At 42.4% G+C, this 18,743-nt stretch overlaps 1 protein-coding gene across 1 annotated transcript in view; it reads right to left on the bottom strand.

The window, feature by feature from the left end:
* The window catches only part of SLIT3 (slit guidance ligand 3), a 490,596-nt gene that overhangs the window by 50,434 nt on the left and 421,419 nt on the right, over positions 1-18,743 (bottom strand). Inside the window, exons 27-28 of the mRNA XM_036391775.2 lie at positions 9,167-9,264; positions 2,584-2,723 (exon numbers count right to left, since the gene is read on the bottom strand). Coding sequence (XP_036247668.1) covers positions 2,584-2,723; positions 9,167-9,264 — 238 coding nt within the window. The remainder of the gene's footprint in view (positions 1-2,583; positions 2,724-9,166; positions 9,265-18,743) is intronic.

Genomic DNA, 18,743 nt, shown 5'->3' with positions numbered 1-18,743 from the left:
TTTATGCTGCTCCCTGTCCTGCTCTGAGGCCAGGGGCAGCTCTGAGGGACATTTCAGCCCAGCCAGCTGCACTACAGTCAGTCCTGCCAGGTGACTGAGCAGGTTTGATGAAATATCCCTCTCCAAAATGGAGGTAAAGCAGGTTAAGGCAATATTGGTATCACAGTTCACCAAACTCTTCCTATTTTAGGCAACATGAACTATTGTAACCCTTCATATTCTAATTTAAGCAACACCTATTTTTGCAACCTTTTCCACCTATGATTCATATTGTATTTTCTGGAAGTATTTCCTTATTTTCTTCAAGAATTAATTTTTTTTTTCAATTGCAACCAAGCTTATTGCCTGCACTATGATAGCACATTTTCTGTGGCTGTATATTACCCACATGGCAACATTGAGCTCTGGTATTTGACAAACTCCTGCTAATCAGCAGAGGCACAGCACAGACAACATTCAGATTAAAAAAAACCCACAAAAACAAAAAACAAAAAAACCAAAACAAAAAACAAAGCCAAAAATCAACAAAACAAAACCCACTGGAAGTTGAGTAAAAATTTTTCTAAAGTATCACATGAGTTCCCTAGCCATTATCCAGATGGCCATTGGAGAAGAAATCCCAATCTAGCTCTGTCCTACCTTGATTGTCTGGGAAAAAAAAAAAAAAAGATTCTGCAATAATCCTGTGGAGAGGAAAGTGCATTTACATATATGCTGGATTCAGTTCCTTACTGGATATGTCTTTCCTTGGCTGGTCAAATCCATTTCCTGTTGTAAATGTAAAGACTCTGCCTCCTTGCATTGAGTTCTGCTAGAAACCACCCAAGAGTAACTGACATAAATAGTGCACAAGTAAGCACAATGGGCTCAACATCCTACAAGCAAAACTCTTTACTCTGCTAAGCTGAATTTTTTTTTAGGTTTTGGCAGAAATATCATTTTAGAGACCCAATAAATGTACATTTGAGTCATAAGGCTTTTCTCAGCTGAAGATTTACCATGGGCCTCCTTTGTATCAGCCACAAAAGTATTTTAAGAGTTTGGAAATTCTAGAAGCTTTCCTCCTGCCTCACTCAGCCACTCAAGCTTGATCCTCATTAAATCCCCTGACATGTAATATATTCCAGCATACAAGAAGCCCTTCATTGCTTCTCCAAGCTCAGGAGGCAATAACCCCGTTTCAAAGGCTGCAGCAGGAACTCCTGCAGGTGTTTCCTCACCCTCCATGCTGAGCCAGGAGGGCTGGGCTGTGTCAATGAGTCCATGCAATGCTCCAGAAGGCCTTGAGCAAAACCATTTTTAGATTCCACTTAGGAGAGTCTCTGCTCTCTGTCTTAGGTTGGAAATGGGTGGGTGTATTCTATTCCTATTGTGGAGCATTCTCTCCTGTTCATGGGGCAGATTTTTCTTTCTCTCTCCCCCAGCCAATCCTCCCTGCAGGAGATCTCTGCTGTCCATGGCCACTGAGTGTCCCTGCAGGGCTGATCCAATTCCATCATCCCATGGGGAGATGCTCCGCCCAGGGGAGGAGCCAAGCATTCCTACCTGGATCCAATCTGAGCTTTGGGACAGCACAGCAGCCTTTGCCCAGTGCATTGCCAGAGGAGCAGCTTCTGCTGCCCTGCATTGCCAGAGGAAGCCCAGGCCCATCTCCAGCAGCCCTGGAGCTGCAGAGGAAAACTCCCCCCTTGTGCAGGATCCCTGCTCCAGCAGAGCCACAGCTGGCACTGCAGGAGGGCTGAGCCCCCATGGGATGGGGCTGTGCCACCCCCCTGATACACAGGGGACAGGGCCTGCTCTCACTCTGGCAATGTTGTTTTGTATTACTGCATTTTTAAAAAAAATTTCTTCCCTAGTAAAGAACTGTTATTCCTGCTCCTGTATCTTTGCCTGAGAGCCCCTTAATTTCAAAATTATAATAGTTTGGAGGGAGTGGGTTTACATTTTCCATTTCAGGAGAGGCTCCTGCCTTCCTGAGCAGACACCTGGCTTTTCAAACCCAGACACTCTTGCAGAAGGTTTAGGAGGGAATTTATCTGCAATGCAAGACATTTCTGACTCCATTTCATCCCATTTCTGACTCCATCTCCAAGCCCTGTGACCACAGACCCAGCAGCTGCCCCTGCTCCCTGACCAGGCTCACACTGGAGACAACACCTGAGCCTGCAGCCTCTTACAGAGCCTGTGCTCACCCACCTGTAAAATGGAGATCAGGAATTTAGCAGGCTCACAGTATTTAACACATGCAGAGCCCTGAGACCTCAAGCCAAGGTGAGTATCAGGCTCAGCTCAGTACTGAAAATGTGCACGCTGAAGTAGACACTTCTCTGATCCCTTAAATACTGTTTTTTAATGTATTTTACAATGAGGCATCAGTCTTTTGTCTCAGAAAAGTGGCCATGTTTGTGAGCACATATATTGCAATATTAGTAACATTAACATTTTTTCCAGGAAGAGATTCAGATTGTTCAGAAGGGGACTAGATTTTCAATTAATTATATGCTCATGCACTAAATAAACATTATTTAGTTTGGACCCTTCCCTTCAGGCACTCCTCATGGATTCTTGTTCTGTGTTTCTTACCTGTGTAATTAGGAGGGCAGAGACACACATAGTTGTTGATCCCATCCACACATGTAGAGTTATTCTCACAGTCATTATCTTCACAGTCATCTGGGTTTATTTCACACCTCTCCCCCTCATACCCAAGAGGACAAGAGCAGCTTTGGAGAAAGAAAAACAAAAAAAAAATGTTAGCATGGATCTAAAGGGACAGGAGGTTTGAGGTATAAAACTGAAATTAAAACATAAAAGTCAGTTGGAGCCAAATTCACTGCTGCTGTGAGGCATAGAGCAATTTAACCCCAAGTGTTTGGTGAAAGATGCAGTCTGATGGCTCCTGGGGTCATGTAATTATTTACAGGAGACAAAACTCATCCTCAGGAGCCAGCCTCTGCCATGCTCCCTTTGCTGCTTTATTGGGAACTCTGACCCTTAGCTGGAGTAAGCAACTCCAGGGCAGGAGAGTAAACATTCATCACAATACTCAAATCCTTGGCCTCTCTGTTGATGTTTTTGTGAGAATGTGGACATCTGCCTGCTGAGGACTGCACAGTCCCAGGACAGCTTGGCAGCTCTCAGATACCTCAGCCTCTTCAAAGAACAGCAGCTTGAGTTGAGTTTACAGACATGAGCATTTTCTTCTCATTACTGCTTTGTCACTTGTCCAAATAAGAAATGTTTGGGAATGATTGCTTTTACAAGTGCTGTAAGATTTCAGCTCCCTCAATATCTATTTGGAGAAGAGCTGATGATGCCCAGATAATTCAACTAAAACACAGAGCATGGCACAGCCAGTAATGGCTCTGTGAGGATGTGGACACTAGTGAAGAATAATTGCACTAGACATTTTATCTCACAGGAGTGTGATGTATGGTCCCTAGAGGGAAGATAGAAAACTAAATGGCTGAAGAATGGCTTGATTTTTTTTTTTCAATCTCCATTTCCTCTCTACATCTAGAAGCTACAGTTACAAACAGAACCTTTATATTTTAAACTATCTGTAAGTAATGAAGAGGTGGAGGGCAGAGTTTCCAAAAGGAGAGTCTAAAAACAGGAGTTAAGTGCTCCAGTAATATCAGGGGCTTCTGAGAAGCCAGCAATGATATGTGAAATGTCAATTTTGAAGTGCCAGCATTGCTGTTCAGTAGTCACAGAAAGGGCTGTTTGGAGCCCCAGTCCAAACTACACATTCACTCTGCTGTTCATTTCCTTTCTTATGCAGGCTCTGGTGGCAGAAAAGAAACTGAGCAAATAAAAAGCACTGCTGATTGATGAGGATGAAAACCAGAAAGCACTACAGCAGTCACACTAATTGCCATGCACTGCTTTTGGAAACCAGGAGGATTTCCAAGGCAGACGTGGCTGCAGGGTGCTGTTTCCAGCTCTGACAGGCAAAGAGAGCCTGAGGTGGTTATCCTGCTTTATGCAGGAGATGGGGGAAGCCCTGGGGAAAAAGGAGCTCTTCAGGATCCATGAAAAAAGCTGAAGGATTTTCCCTTCCCTTCCTGCTGTGTGCCACAGCCTGAGCAGAGTGCAGAGTCCCAAGGGAGGGATGGCACAAAGCTCTGCATCCACCTCAGGAGTCCCAGGCTGGATCATCAGGGCTGGGTTAGATTCCTCATGATGTGCAATCTCAGAAAGGAGTCATAAAGAGGAGGAAAAATGGGAAGGGAATGTGTCTTGAGCCACCACAACAGGAAGATCTCCCAGATGGGTACAGAAGAGGGACACTGGTCACATTCAGAGTTATCTTCATTCTGCAGGGACCATCCACAGGTTATGAGGGTTAGAAAACCTTCACCATGAATAACCAAAACCAAACTGCTCCAGTAAATTCAATTTAGGGCACAATAAATCAATAAGGAATATTTTCTTTTCCTGTCTCAAGCTCATTATTGCTAATAAAACATGTCCTCTTGCTGACCCAGAGCCAGAGGATCACAGGAGGCAGAAAGAAGAGCTGGCACACCATCTTTTGTGGCAATGCAAGTGTCAGGGAGGGGGTTAAAGATATCTAATTAAATACAGTGATACATTCATCATGTCTTGATTTTTGATTACAAAACCCCATTTTCAGGGGTTTGTAACTCGGTCATACAAATATGCTCCAGGCTGCAACTTGGAAGACAAGGTCTCAGTTTGGGAACAGAAATTTGTCTCCATGTAAAGAAAAGCAACAAGAGTGGCTTTGTGCTGGTGATTTTTTATGTGAATATAACACCATTTTCCTTGCACAAAAGGATTGGGACAGCTTGGGTGTATGCAATTAAAAATGACATTATTAAACACTATCACAGTAATGGTTCACAGTGGAGATACCATTAGTAACAATTCATTTGGGATTGTTCACATAAATTGCTCAGTATTAGGACACATTCCATACTCAGGGAAATGTCAGAATAATTGATGACATTTGGCTACTGGTCCTTATGTAGTATAGGGAGTCTTTACATTATTGCTTACGTACAGTTCTTTATTTTGATTTGCATTCAAATGTCCCAGATATGAGGCCTGAAATGAAAAGATAAAACATACAACTTGGGACCTGGATTGAACCACATGTTGAAAGAATTGCAGTTTGGGACTGTTTGTATGTACTATCCAAAAAAAAGCTAAGAAGAATAATGAAGTCTGCTGAGTGACTGGAAGGTCATCAAACTTGGGTTCCAGCTGACCGAGGGAGAAAATGAATTCCAGAGACAATGATGAAAACTTTGCAGTGACTCAGTAGTGAAGCAGTGTGAGACAGCATTTCATTTGCATGTTGGAAACAATGGAGCCATGCAGGAAACAACTGTGTTTTAATAAAAGTCCAAATTCCCTATTCCTCCTGTTCAGGAATTGATGTTGTGTTTTCCTATAAAGAATTACATAACATCCCATTATCCTCATGAAGTTTCAAAGGAACACAAATGGCAACACTTTGGGGTAAACTTTTGGACCCAAAGCATTTTGTAAGTTTTTTTTCAAGCTGGCAATTTTTAAATTTTGCTGTACTAGATTTTTTTAATAAACTCTAATGAAACAATTTAGCATCTGTTTATTAAAATAGATATCCATACAGTGTGTCAAGTTTCAAAAACGCTTTTAAATAGATATAGTAAATTCTTTCAGGAATATTACATGGTAAAGATGCCTTTTATGTCTAGATCCCAATGGAGTAGCCTGAAAGTCTGGAAGTGCAATGTTTTTCCTTGAACTAGGCAGAATTAACACTAGGCAGTTAATCAGTTCCAGGATTTTACATTTATGAGGGCACTTACAGTTTGTGGAAAATGCTAAAAAAAGCGATCTGGGAACCGGAGGGGGTTTTATATGGAGAAAAGTTAAAATAACCCAGAGCCTTTGTGTCCCAGCACCGCAGGTTAGCAGGGATCAGCTGCTGCCTGTGACAGCTCTGCTCCTGACAAAGCCTCTCCTCCACATGTGCTGAACCACCAGGACATATCTCACTGGCCATCTCTCTCATCAGCCTTAAAAAGTGACTTTTTGGGCAACCTTCTGTCACATCAAGCACAGATTAGATTAGAATCAGCAATTCAAAGGGAGGAAGAATGTCACCATCATATTTTCTGAAAAATCCCCTTGCCCAGGATTCTCCTCCTGGGTAGCTGAGAAGCCTCAGAGAAAAGGGAAAACAATATTATCTCATTTGCTTCTCCTGTGTTTTGCTGCTTTGGAATGTGGTTTGGAGATTGTTTATCCAACAGGTGGCTGTTTGATTGGCTTCTTGTGAATTGTTTTAACTTAATGACCAATCACAGTCAGGCTGTGTTGGGAATCTGGAAGGAGTCACGAGTTTTTCATTATTTTCTTTTAGCCCTCTGTCTGTATCCATTCTCTATTCTTTAGTGTAGTTTTAGTATAGCATTCTTTAATATAATATGATAACATAAAATAATAAATTAGCCTTCTAAGAACATGGAGTCAGATTCATAATTTCCTTCCAACAATGGGGACCCCAGAAAATACCACAAAAGAACTTCACATTTCCACTCCTCTGAGCCACACCATGTCACCTATCTATTCCTCAACACAGAGGTCACCCCTACTTGAAGGAAGAGAATATGAAAATGACTCAGGATTGAAAAAGTGCAAGCGTAAAAGAGGAGGGAGTAACTGCAGCTGAACCTTTGCCCTTGGCTGTCCCACCAGGATCTGCCATTCCAGCGAACCTGAGTACCTCAGCCCCTGCTGCTGACAGCCCTTGTGGGCACCAGGCACAGTGGGGGTGCTGGGCTGGAATCTCAGTCATAACTAAGAGCTTCCTGTCTTTGGGGGGAACATCAGCACCTTAGCATTATTTCAAATGGTAATTTTCTTGTCTAAGGCCACAGAAACTTGAGAGTTAAAACAGCTTGGCATTTCACAGGGAGAGAACTTTGGCTTAAGTTTCCTTTTTACAAGAGTAAAGATTTGACAAGTTTGGCAGCAGGGCTTGTGTATGAATATATTTCCCTAGGGAAGAGAATATACAGAAGATATAATTTCTTTTACAGGCCACACAACAAAAAAAAATCCAAGGAGGCCTCTCATGAAAATGTTTCTGACATCCGCTTCCTCACAGCACATAACACAGGGCAGTGTTTTCCCATCCTGGTGAACACAATTTATATGCACATAACTCTGACTGCTGCCATCCACTGGAGAGATTTCCCACCAAAAAACCCCAACCAACCAAGTTCAATCCTGAAAGGTTTCTGTATCTTCCTTGTCACTGACTGCTCCATCTCCACACCACATTTCCTGAAGCCATGCTAAAGCTCCACAGCCCTGCCGAGCCACAGAGCTTATGGACTGACTGAATTAAAAACAAGGAGAAAATGGAGCAATGCACATGCTGAACATTCAATTTCATGCAGCAGGGTTTTGATGAGATATGGTTTTATGTGTCTTTTATTAGACCAACTGAAACTATATAAATAACTATAAAAAGCAGAATCCTTCCCTATAAAGCCTCGAATGTTGTTCAGCAACAAAACTACCCCTGCAGTTTTATAAAGGATCTCAAAAACAATGCTCATTTGGAACTGAGGCAAAGCCTCAGAAATTGTAAAATTCATTCAATTCAGGAGAGAAATGCAGAAGTAGCTCTCAATTCAGGTCATTCAAAACTCTTTATCTGCTGCCACAGAACGAAACAAAAATGCTAAAGAAAAACCCGATCCAAAATATATGAGGAAGGCTCTCATTCTAGTATTATGGATATTATAAAATGTTTTACTACTGCATTTTTAGTATCAGCTATATTTTTGAAAAATGGGTACTGAGTGACAAACTCCAGATATTCTAATGTGGTGCAGTTTTACATTGGCATAAGCTGGAAAAAGCTATTTACATGAGTGACCAGAAAGGAAAATGGACTGAAGTCCACCAGACCATTAAGCAGAAACTGAACGTGAACTTTTACTCCAAAATTTGCTGGACCTGTTAAAATCTGAATCAAGAGGAGGTAGATCAGACCAGAGGAGTGGTTTCACCAGAATCTATGGAGTCTGCTGAGCAGCAGGACCACCTGGACACACTGTGACCTGCTGAGCCTCCCCCTCCTCTCCCAACACCATCACCCTGCTGACACATCTTGGCTCAGGAGACTCCTCTGCCCTGCTCAGGGGCTGCCACAGGTGCTCCAGGCGAGCCTTGAGCTGCCCCTGATGGAGATGGGGCCATGCCTGCTCCTGTTCTCCATGCTGGAAACTCCTGCTGCTGTTCATTACAGAGCCTACAGTGTCTCTTCACCCCCATCCACCTGTGCTTTTCCACTGTAACATCAGCAGTGTCCTCTCTCCTGTCATGTGCTGCATCTGCTTCTGGAAGCAAGGAATTCATGAGGGTGGGCACAGAGAGAAGCACTGGGGCATTTCTTCTGTTTACTGCTTCTTCTTTTGCAAGAAACAGCACAAACATGGAGGAGCAAATCTATGAGAATTCTAGAAGCTCTTTTTAAAAAAAGAAACTTTCTATCAATTTGAATGACAACGAATGACCAAAGCCTCAAACTTGTATTTTCTTAGCTGTGAAGTAGTGCCTGCAGCAGTGCAGATCTCCCATCTCCTATCTCATTAAAATTTCTGGACTTCTCTCAGAGCATCCCCACCTATGCTACATTTTTGTAATATGGGCAAACTGAAATCCACAACATCCAGCTGCAGAGGTTATTCTCTTGCAGGCACAATGCTTAAGATGTGGCAATCTCCCCGTGCTTTTTAATTGTTTCTTTAAAGCCTGTTTGTCTGCAAGATTCTTCAGTATGAAAACATTTTGGATCTGGCTGTCAAGCAACAGATGCTCCCTTTACAAATACAAAAACAGCTTAGATGTGAGCCTGAAATGCCCCAAGGAAAATTAGGATACAGATAACACAATGCAGAACATAGAGACTGCTCAAAAGCTCTTAAATGTATATTGCATTATGAGGAAATAAGGAGGCCTGTTTCACAGGAAATGATGTGTCACACCAAGGAAACCAAAGCAATAGTTTAGTATGGCAAATGGAAATGCCACATGCAGCAGTTTCTATAAAGGAGCCATTACAGTTCATTAATGCAAAGCAGAAACACATTAAATTTTATCATCTCATTTTAAATGAACTTTGTGCTACTACCTGAATCCATCTTTATTTGCTTCTGTGAGGTGGCAGGTCCCTCCATTCTGACATGGATTCTGAATGCAGGAATTAATGGGCACACTGCAGTCTCGACCCTATTTGGGAAAATTCAAAAGAAACAATGTTAGTAAGGCTCATGTTATCAGTGTCTCTTGTTCCTTCACTCTGCTTGTGGCACCATGTACAAGAGGTCTGTGGTCTTCAGACCCACAACATCCCTTAATGTTCTTTATTGATGATCAGATTTATTCATGACTTCAGTGAGAATTTGCCAGGGCTGGTGGGCATCTCAGTATTACTCAGGTTCAAGACTGTAATGAACTCTTTCACTGGAGTGTTTTAAGGAAACAGCTGGTTTCACCATCATTCCAACACACTTTAATGTTAGTTACAATGAAGAGAATGACTCAGGACCAAAGGTAAGCAGAAGGCCACACACAGTGAGCACAAGCCCACATGGAGTCAGCACTCACCAAGTGCACTCACCAGGCTCTCAGTTAAACCCTGCAGCAGCACAGGCTGCTCGTTACCAGAGTCAGAACCACAGGGGAGAGGCCCTTTGTGTGCTCAGAGCTGAGCTTGAATTTCTGCACACAACACACCAAGAGTTCATCATTGACTCTGTTCCCTTCTTTAAGATTTCCCTAGAATACACCTCAGTTCTGACTGAACCTCACCAGCCTGAGACACCTCCACTGCTACTGACTTTTTACTGACCCTTCAAGGCATAAACATATTTCTCTGTTCATTATATTCTGCTGATAAGGACAAGCTATTTGTAAAACTGGCAAATACATTCAAGAGCTTGGTTTTGCTTTTCAGTTGCTGACACAGTGGGGTGGAGTAAAGCCACCCAAAAGCCTCAATACTCAAAGGATCTGAGCAATCACAAGAAGTTCAAGAGATCACTCTGCTCTTCCTGCTGAAGGTCCTGCTAGCAGTGGACCTCTGCCAGCTCATCTGCTGGAAAGCTGGTAGATTACTTCAGACAAGAGGAGAAAAATATCTTTGGAGATACAAGAATTCAGTTCAAGTAGCTGATTTTTTGTCTTAATTTGTCTCTAGAATGCTTATCTTGAAATTGGTGCATTTTTAAGCCTAACCAAGGCATACAAAACCCAAAACAGCTTAGCATAAAAACCCCAAAACAGCTTATGAGTGTGAACTTTAGTAAAGGGTTCAATTGATCTGGTCTGTCCACTGCTGGTGCTTGGCTCTTGCTCACACATCCTATGGGTCAGTCCTCCAAATACCACTGAAATCTTCAGTACTTTGCAGCAGGCAGGACATGTGGCCATCATGTGAAGAGCAGAGAAGTCATTGTGAAGTAGTGAGGCACACTGATTATCACAGAATCACTAGGCTGGAAAAGAGCTACAGGATGGAACCCAGCCTTTGGCTGATCCCACCGTGACAAGAAGACCAGAGCACCAAGTGCCACACCCAGCTGTTTTTGGAGCACCTCCAGAGATCATCACTCCATCCCCTGCCTAGGCAGCTCATTCCAGTGCTAGCAACCATCTTAGTGAAGAAGTTTTTTCCCGATAATCCAACCTGAACCTTCCCTGGCACAGCTTGAGGCCATTTCCTCTTGTCCCATTGCCAGCTGCCAGGGAGCAGAGCCTGACCCCCATCCGGCTGCACCCTCCTGTCAGGGACTTGTGGAGAGTGAACAGGTCTCCCCTGAGCCTCCTTTTCTCCAGATTGAGCTCTCTCAGCCACTCCTTGGGACTGTCCAGACCCTTCCCCAGCTCTGTTCCCTTCTCTGGACAAGCTCCAGCCCCTCAATGTCTTGCAGTGATGGTGGCCAGAGCTAGACACAGCACTTGAGGTGTGGCCTCACCAGTGCTGAGTACAGGGGGACAATCTATTTCTGGTACAAGCCACTTGCCCACCTGGGCACACGGGGTCATGTTCAGCCTCTGGAGACCAGCAGCTCCTGGTTCTTTCTTGCCTGGCAGCTTTCCAGGCCCTCTGCCCTCAGCCTGGAGCTGCAGGGCTTGTTGCGCCCCAAGGACAGGCCCCAGCACTTGACCTTATTGAGCCTCATAATGTTGGCCTCCAGCAATATGTAGATACATACATATATTATACATTTTATATTATAATTTCATCCAACACCACAGAGGAGTTTTGTTAACAAAGCTGTATTTCCTGAGGCTCTGTCTCCAGTATTCCCCAGAGTGAGGAGACGCAGCTTTGCATTTTCAAATTCCTGCAAATACAAGAGGGACAGACTTCTCCACGGCTGTATCAGGAGAGAAACACTTCCAAAGGCCACCAGAGAGCCTGGCCAGGGTGGCTGGCAGTGAGTTCATCCCCCAAAGGCCTGGCCAGGGTGGCTGGCAGTGAGTTCATCCTCCAAAGGCCTGGCCAGGGTGGCTGGCAGTGAGCTCATCCCCGCACAGCAGTGCCGGCAGCACGCACGGCGCTCGCCCAAGGCCTGGCACAGAGGCTCTCTGCTCCATCCGTGCCCCGTGTGCCAAGCAGCCTGTCCTCCTCCATCTGAGATCCCAAATGTCTCAGGCAGGGATTGGGACAGAGCTGAGGGAAGCTCCTGCAGGTTTTATTTTGGCACCATGTGGCCCGCGGCGCTTTGCGGATGCGACCGTGGAACGGTGACACTGATCACCCTGCTCCAGCACTGCCATCCCTCCTCCATCTGTGCCCTGAGCCCTGGCTGTTCACTGGGGTGTTGTGAGATCCCCAGGACGAGGTGAGAGATGAGAATCTGACTCCAAGTTGTCAGAAGGCTGATTTATTATCCTATCCTATGAAATTATATACTAAAACAATACTAAAGAAAGAGAAAGGATACTTCAGAAAGCTAAACAAGAATGATACTGAAAGCTCCTGACTGACTCCTCAGAGTCTGACACAGCTGATGGTGATTGGTCATTAATTAAAAACAATTTGCATGGAACCAATCAAAGATGCACCTGTTGGTAAACGATTTCCAGACCACATTCCAAGCAATCAGATAATTATTGTTTTCATTCTTTTCTGAGGCTTCTCAGCTTCCCAGGAGAAGAAATCCTGGCAAAGGGATTTTTCAGAAAATATCATAGTGACAGTTCACCACCTTCTTGTAGTGAAGCTGGAAGCTTCACTTTTATACTTTTCCTGTGTCCCTGGAGCTACTTCTATTTCATGCAAACTCTTCACCCCTGTATCATTAAAATATTAAACCCTTGGCAGCCAAGTGGAGCAAGCAGCAAAGCATCTGTTTTTCTGAAGGTTTTTGTCACAGCTGAAACCATGTAAAACAGGCCCATCACTTCCACTATAATTACTCAGATTAATTTGAATGTTCTTGTAAAAATTTAATAAAGATAAATGTTAAAATGAGAGCAAGGCCCCTTCAGTCTCTTGCACTGGCACATGAAGTTTTGCATGACAAATTCTGCTCTCATTTCTGTACTGAACATGGCTGAATGATTGGCTTTTTGGGCCTCAGGCAGCATGGAAACCCATTAGAATGTGCTGCTAAACCAGACAATTGCAACAATGGGTTGCTGTGTGACTTTAAGAAAATTAGAGTCTTTCTGACTCAGTTTACTCATTGTAATAAATGGGCAAACAACATTTAATCCTTCTCTGAGGATTATTTTCTCAGAGCTGACTTTATCAATGGCAAGCCCACAAAAGAAGCACAACTTCTCTAACAAGGAAGACTTTGGAAAACAAGGAACTCTGAGAGGAGAGAAGCTACAGAAAATAGTGGTACTAATAAATCTACAGCAAAGCAAGGCCATTTCATTTCTGTATGAGACTGTCACTACCCAGAAGAGCCTAAAGACATTCTAGAAACATCTTTCAAATGAATAACGCAATTCTCCAGTCTCAATTTACTGTAAGACTTCTTACTGGAAAAATGGAATTGCTGTCAAGCATCACTAAAATTAATTTATCTGCGAGTTGGGAAATACTCCTTGAGTTATATTGCCTGGAAATAACTATTGTTACAAAGGAGAATATTGTCTATTTGCTTCAAGACTAAAGAGCCTTTTAATGAGGTCTGAAGCAGAAATAGAGGTGCAGACTTGTTTCAAGGACAGGCAAGAAGATAGAACTGTCTCAGCAATTCACAGAAAGAGGATGAAGGTCCCTCTGTGTGCAATATTTTACTTCTAGAGCTTTTTTAGGATACAATAAATTTTTGTCTAGTCTGATAGGAAGGCATCAGCTCCAAAACACTTTTATATATTTTCTCTAATTTTCTGTAGGAGTGGAAAGGTTTAGGCATTGAAACAGGAAATTTCTGCAACTTATTAGAAGATGTATCTCAGATTCCAGCTGTCTTTTTGAACCTCAAGTACCTCAGCTGGTCCAGACTTAATCTGGGCTGCTCCAGCTCCACGTTTCAGAGAATGAGAACAGAACTAGTCACCATACCTAGAAAGAATCATTTTTTTGTTTGAAATTACCCATACTGGGCATTGCTGTATCTACAAGCTGTTCCTCAGCACTGCTGTGCCAAATTCCAGTTTTTACAAGGATCCAATACTGGGAACATTATATCATGATCAATAAAACACCCAATAACAAGTAGCAAAACCTAATAAGAACCCTCAGCAGGAAGAACAAGGGATAATAGAGTAAAAAAAGCACTCATTTGCCTTGACACTGTTTCAACCACTGCAATATTTTTTTCAATTAATTTCAATTTTTCAATTTTTCCAATTTTTTCAATTATCAGCATTGTCTGCGTAGACCAAGAGTTTCATTCACACCCACGTGGCAGAGGTTTGAACTCTCTCCATCCCAATGTGATCCTTCTCCTGTTTTATCAACAGCAGGGCACAGATAAGGGGTGGAAACACCACCACAGCACAGGCAGAAGGTGGAAAGCTCCTGGTGTATAAAAGTATCACTGCTGACTGCAGGAGAAACACGACCCAGGCAGCCAGGGAGACACCTGCAGACAGGCAGGAATCTGCCCAGCCTCACTGGTTTGTGAACAGGGAGACCTCATTGCAGCTAATTACAGCCCTGTTCAATGACTACAGTGTTTCACAGCATGCTGGAAAAATGAGCTCTACAACAGAAATACCAAAGTTTATTCGACTTGTTAACAACATACAATGTGCTCATAATAAATTTTAGTTAGATGGTATATGTGGAGAACAGATGGTAGCATTCATGTGTTTAGCAAAAATACTAAATGAAGACAAATATAGTTGATAGAGACTTTAAATTAAGAACCAGGAAATTTTCATAAACAACTTAATTATCAAGGTCTAAATACAGCTAAAGCTTTTAGGGAAAACAGACAAAATTACATCTACAAAGACACTGAATTGCACACTCTGTCCTTTACATTCCTAATTGTGGGAGTGATGCATCCACATCCAAGTCTCAGTCTCACAAACATTTAAACACTTGTCTTATGGGTTTCCTGGTCAGAAGTTAATAAGAAACCATTACATTAAAGGAAAAGGCTTAGTAAATCTTCCACTTCATGACAGGCTGGAAGGAAAATGCACAGGAAGATAACAGAGAAGAACACTGTGTTTGTTCCATGAGCATCCCCAGGAATGTTATTCCAGCCTACGAGTATCTGCCAGCTTTAACATTTCAACCTCCTAATCCTGGGAAATGGAGAATAAATGGACACTTGCAGCCACTTTGCTGAGCTGTGCTCTGCTCCCACAGTGTGGCAAGGATTTTATCATTTTCTGTATTATTCTGATCGAGGTTGATGCACACACCTGAGTGTTGCTATACCTGGATATGCCAGTGGGACTTCTCCTTAAATTCAGACCTGCAAGGTCCCACAGCAGAGGGAAGGGACAAATGTGGTGTGCAACAGTGATTTCCTGAGGCTTTGTATGAAAAAAATGATGGGCAACAGGTAAGGAGAGGGGGAAAAATCCAGAAGCAGTAGAAGATACAGGCACTCAGCACAGAGAGAGAATTCAGTCTGAACTTCTGAATGCAGCTTTTTCCTTTGAGTTTTACTTCTTTCATGCTTAGTAAAGTAAGAACTGTGATCAAAGGTTTTCCTGAAGGTGTGCCATGCAGCTATCCAATAAGGTATAAACTGATGCTAATTTTGACCTAATAGCATGTTTTACCAGTGACTTCTTTCACCACTTTTCCCTCTGCCAAAAATAGTCAAAATTGGAGGATAAATTGAAATTTTCCAGGGCATGAAGGCAATGTGATGTCTCATGAAGAAAGTTTTATCACATAAACTTCAGTTCCACTAGAAAATTAAGCTGGGAAAAAAGAATGAGGCATTCAGCAGTTTTCCCTGTAATAAACACATTCAGCAGCAATAAATACAAAGAAGAAACAAGAAGAATTTTGCATAATTGACCAAGGGAACACGATACCATAAATTCAGCCTCACAGCCAACATGCTAAGTTACAAGTTTGGTAGGAAAACTTCTCTCAAGTTCTATTCATGGTTGTATATTTCAGAGACTTTCAAGGCAGGGAAACCCAGTATTTGCTATAATGGGATCATAAAAAGAAGTTTTACATGAACTGCAAGGCTGACAGCAGTTATGGAAGCAAGCAGGGCATGTGGTGCTAACTGCAGCATGAGGGACTTGATGGATCCCTGCAAACACAGCCTGGGGAAGGGAATGCTACCAAATAATTAGAAATGTTGTAAACTGTGTGAAGAATGGGACTAACTTCCAAATATAAAATTGACTTAAATTCTATTAAAAGAAGGGCTAAACAGCACAGCATTGGGAAGGAGTGTTACTTTAGCAGTGAGTTTCAAATATCATTTGAAACTGATACTCAGATGCAGATATCTGATATTCAGATCCATGCAGACAGCTGACACCCTGCTATCCACACCCAGCAGTGGGAAGCTCTTCAGCAGATCCAGGTGAAACTCTTTTCCTTGTTTATGCTCTTTCTGGCCATGGACACAGTGGCTAAGCCTCAGTCTGGAAAAGATGCATCTGATGCTCACTGGCAAGGTCAAACAAGCAGAGGAGCTGGCAGGGCCTGCGTTAGATCCATCTGCTCAGGCATATATACAAATTATTTGGCAAGGCATGGGAAATATCACAGCAATTTTGGATCAGACTGCTTTCAGATTGCCAGGTGGAAGTTGAGAGATTTTGATCATCTGTTGTTCACAAAAATCTTGGGACTCCTCCTTCTGAGCACAGCCCTTGCTACAGAGACCCACACCTCGGGGATGCATCCCCACTCACACTGGGGATGGATTAATTCTTTCTCTTCAGTCTCCCATCCCAATGGGGTAATAAAAATGTGCCTTCTGAGGACTGCTGTTCAGAAGCCAATTGATTTAACATGAAATAACAATTTATTTCATCCACCTCTAGTTTGGAATAAAAGTTTTTTAATAGAAATCTGAGTTTACCTAGAACAATCTGAATTATTTTTTCACTTCAGCATCTCTGTTTATTCAGGTGTACTTACACTGACACATCCATACTACAACAGAGTTGCCTGCTGCTCATAAACATGAAAAATACTATTTGCTAAATGGCACAGAAGGCAGGCTATGAAAAGAGACCCTGATATTTTTCTTGTGCTGCCCCTCCCATCTTTCAGCTGATTTAGCTCCCCCTGCAAACTTTCTCAGTGTTACTATCAGAAGTAAAAATACACACAATATTTAAAACCCATTATAAAGTTACATCCTATGCCAGTCTAGCTTCATCTGGCATCTGATTAAACAATAATTGGCCATGGCAGCAGCACTTCTTAGTGACTTCCTTGTCCTTGTTAATAAATCACAATTGTCAATTTATAGCAAATTAGGCAAACTCTGCTCTCTTAAGCCTCATTTTATTTCAATCAGAAAGATTTATGACCCTCCAGGGTATAACACACCTTCCATTACCTCTCCAGCTAGTAATCAAGAATATGCCTGTCAAAGTCAAAGTGCAAGGATTCATCATATTATTTTTTAAAAACTCTGGTTCTTTTCCTATGAGCATGGCATTTAATTCTCTGTGGACATTTGAGGTTTATTTTGTAATTATATTAATTACCATGCAAATCCTGATTGCCCTTCCAAACCTCTCCTTACATGAGCACTTTGGGTTTCAATGGTCTTTTAGGCTTTTAATCAATGACAGGAGATATGTCATTAATCCATCAGCAGTCAATTCACACAGCACATGTCTGAAATGAGTCCAGAGGTGCCAAACTGGATGGGACAGGTGCTCTAGAGCTTCCAAGGTTACAACTGACTGATCCATACCATTGTGTGAACATTCTGGGAGATGCAGAAGGAAATTAGGGACACTGAAAACAGTTAATTTTGCTGAGGGTTGATTCTATACATAAAATACAACCCAATATATTTGATGTAACTCCAACACTGAATACTTCCTATGTAGTCTCTAATTAAACCAGTTCATGAATGAGAACAGTGTTTTTAGTACCTTCAAAATATTTAAGTGCCTATTTATTTTCAAGTACATTTTGCAGTGACAATAAAACTTTTCCTTTCAGGCTATCCAAAGTCAGTGCCTCTTTTTCAATGTGAACTCTGTAGAGTAAGTTATAAAGACTGGACATTTGTATAGATAGCAAAAATACTATCAATGATATGATTTAAGAAATAGAAATAACATAATTGTTGTATTTTAGATTAACTATGCCTAATACTTAAGCTACTGAACAGCCTGCCTGGAGAGGAGCACACATTACAAACAGAACCCCAATGAAGCCTAACATGAGGCAGAGATTATGTGATTAAAAAATCTCTCCAAAAAGCTCACTGGGTGTCTGAAATAAATAGAGCTGAGGATGCTGGAAGAGCCCCAGTCCCTTGGAAGAACCTTCTGCTGGCACATCCCTGTTTGTTAAGGATGCAGGCATTTGGTTTGCAACTGATGAAAGGTCTCCCACTGAAATACACACAATTTCAGCAGAAATGTCAGTGTAATCTGTTTTGCTTGTGGAAGATCTGCAAAGCTTCCCCTGCAAGGTTTCCCATCTCAGAGACACCAGCAATCCTTTGTGAAATCCATCTGATAGTGGGCTGGACTGGCAGGTTCAGTGATTTCAGAATCAAATGTGCACATGAATTTTGCAGACTTCTAAACAAGTGAAGCATGCCCCCCGTGTGAGGCAAGAGCACAATAGTTATTTCAGAGGTTCTCAGCAGGATGAGGAGGGGACCCCAGGGACCAGGGGGGTCAGAGAGCTTTGGTCCAACCTTACCTGCAATGTTTATGCATTTACCCCAAACACTAATCTAATCCCAATCTAATTCCCAAATGAGTCTGGCATTAGATCATTTCTATTAACAGGAGGGGCTTTAGTCTTCTTTTCATCTTAGCCTGCTTATAGCAACTTCATCAATTCCATCATCTCCAAAGGAAAGGAGAAAATAAGGCAATCAACCTCCCAGGACAATCTCTGCTCATGTTCTTGGACAACAAAAGAAACCCAAAAGCCATTTCATGGAGTGCACTCAGAGCCAAGAAAGCCTCAAGGATAACAGATGACAGAAAATCACAAGGGAATTTACAATAAGGATTTTCAGCTGTGGCCAACTATTTCAACTGGTTCAATCATGCAGAAATGGTGGGATGCAGAAAATTAAGATCTGGTTAAACAGAACTTG

This window comes from Molothrus ater, chromosome 15 (genome assembly GCF_012460135.2).
Source record: "Molothrus ater isolate BHLD 08-10-18 breed brown headed cowbird chromosome 15, BPBGC_Mater_1.1, whole genome shotgun sequence".
NCBI classification, from domain to species: Eukaryota; Metazoa; Chordata; class Aves; order Passeriformes; family Icteridae; genus Molothrus; species Molothrus ater.
Note: the sequence above shows the minus strand (reverse complement) of the source record. Positions and strands in the feature narration are given on the sequence as shown.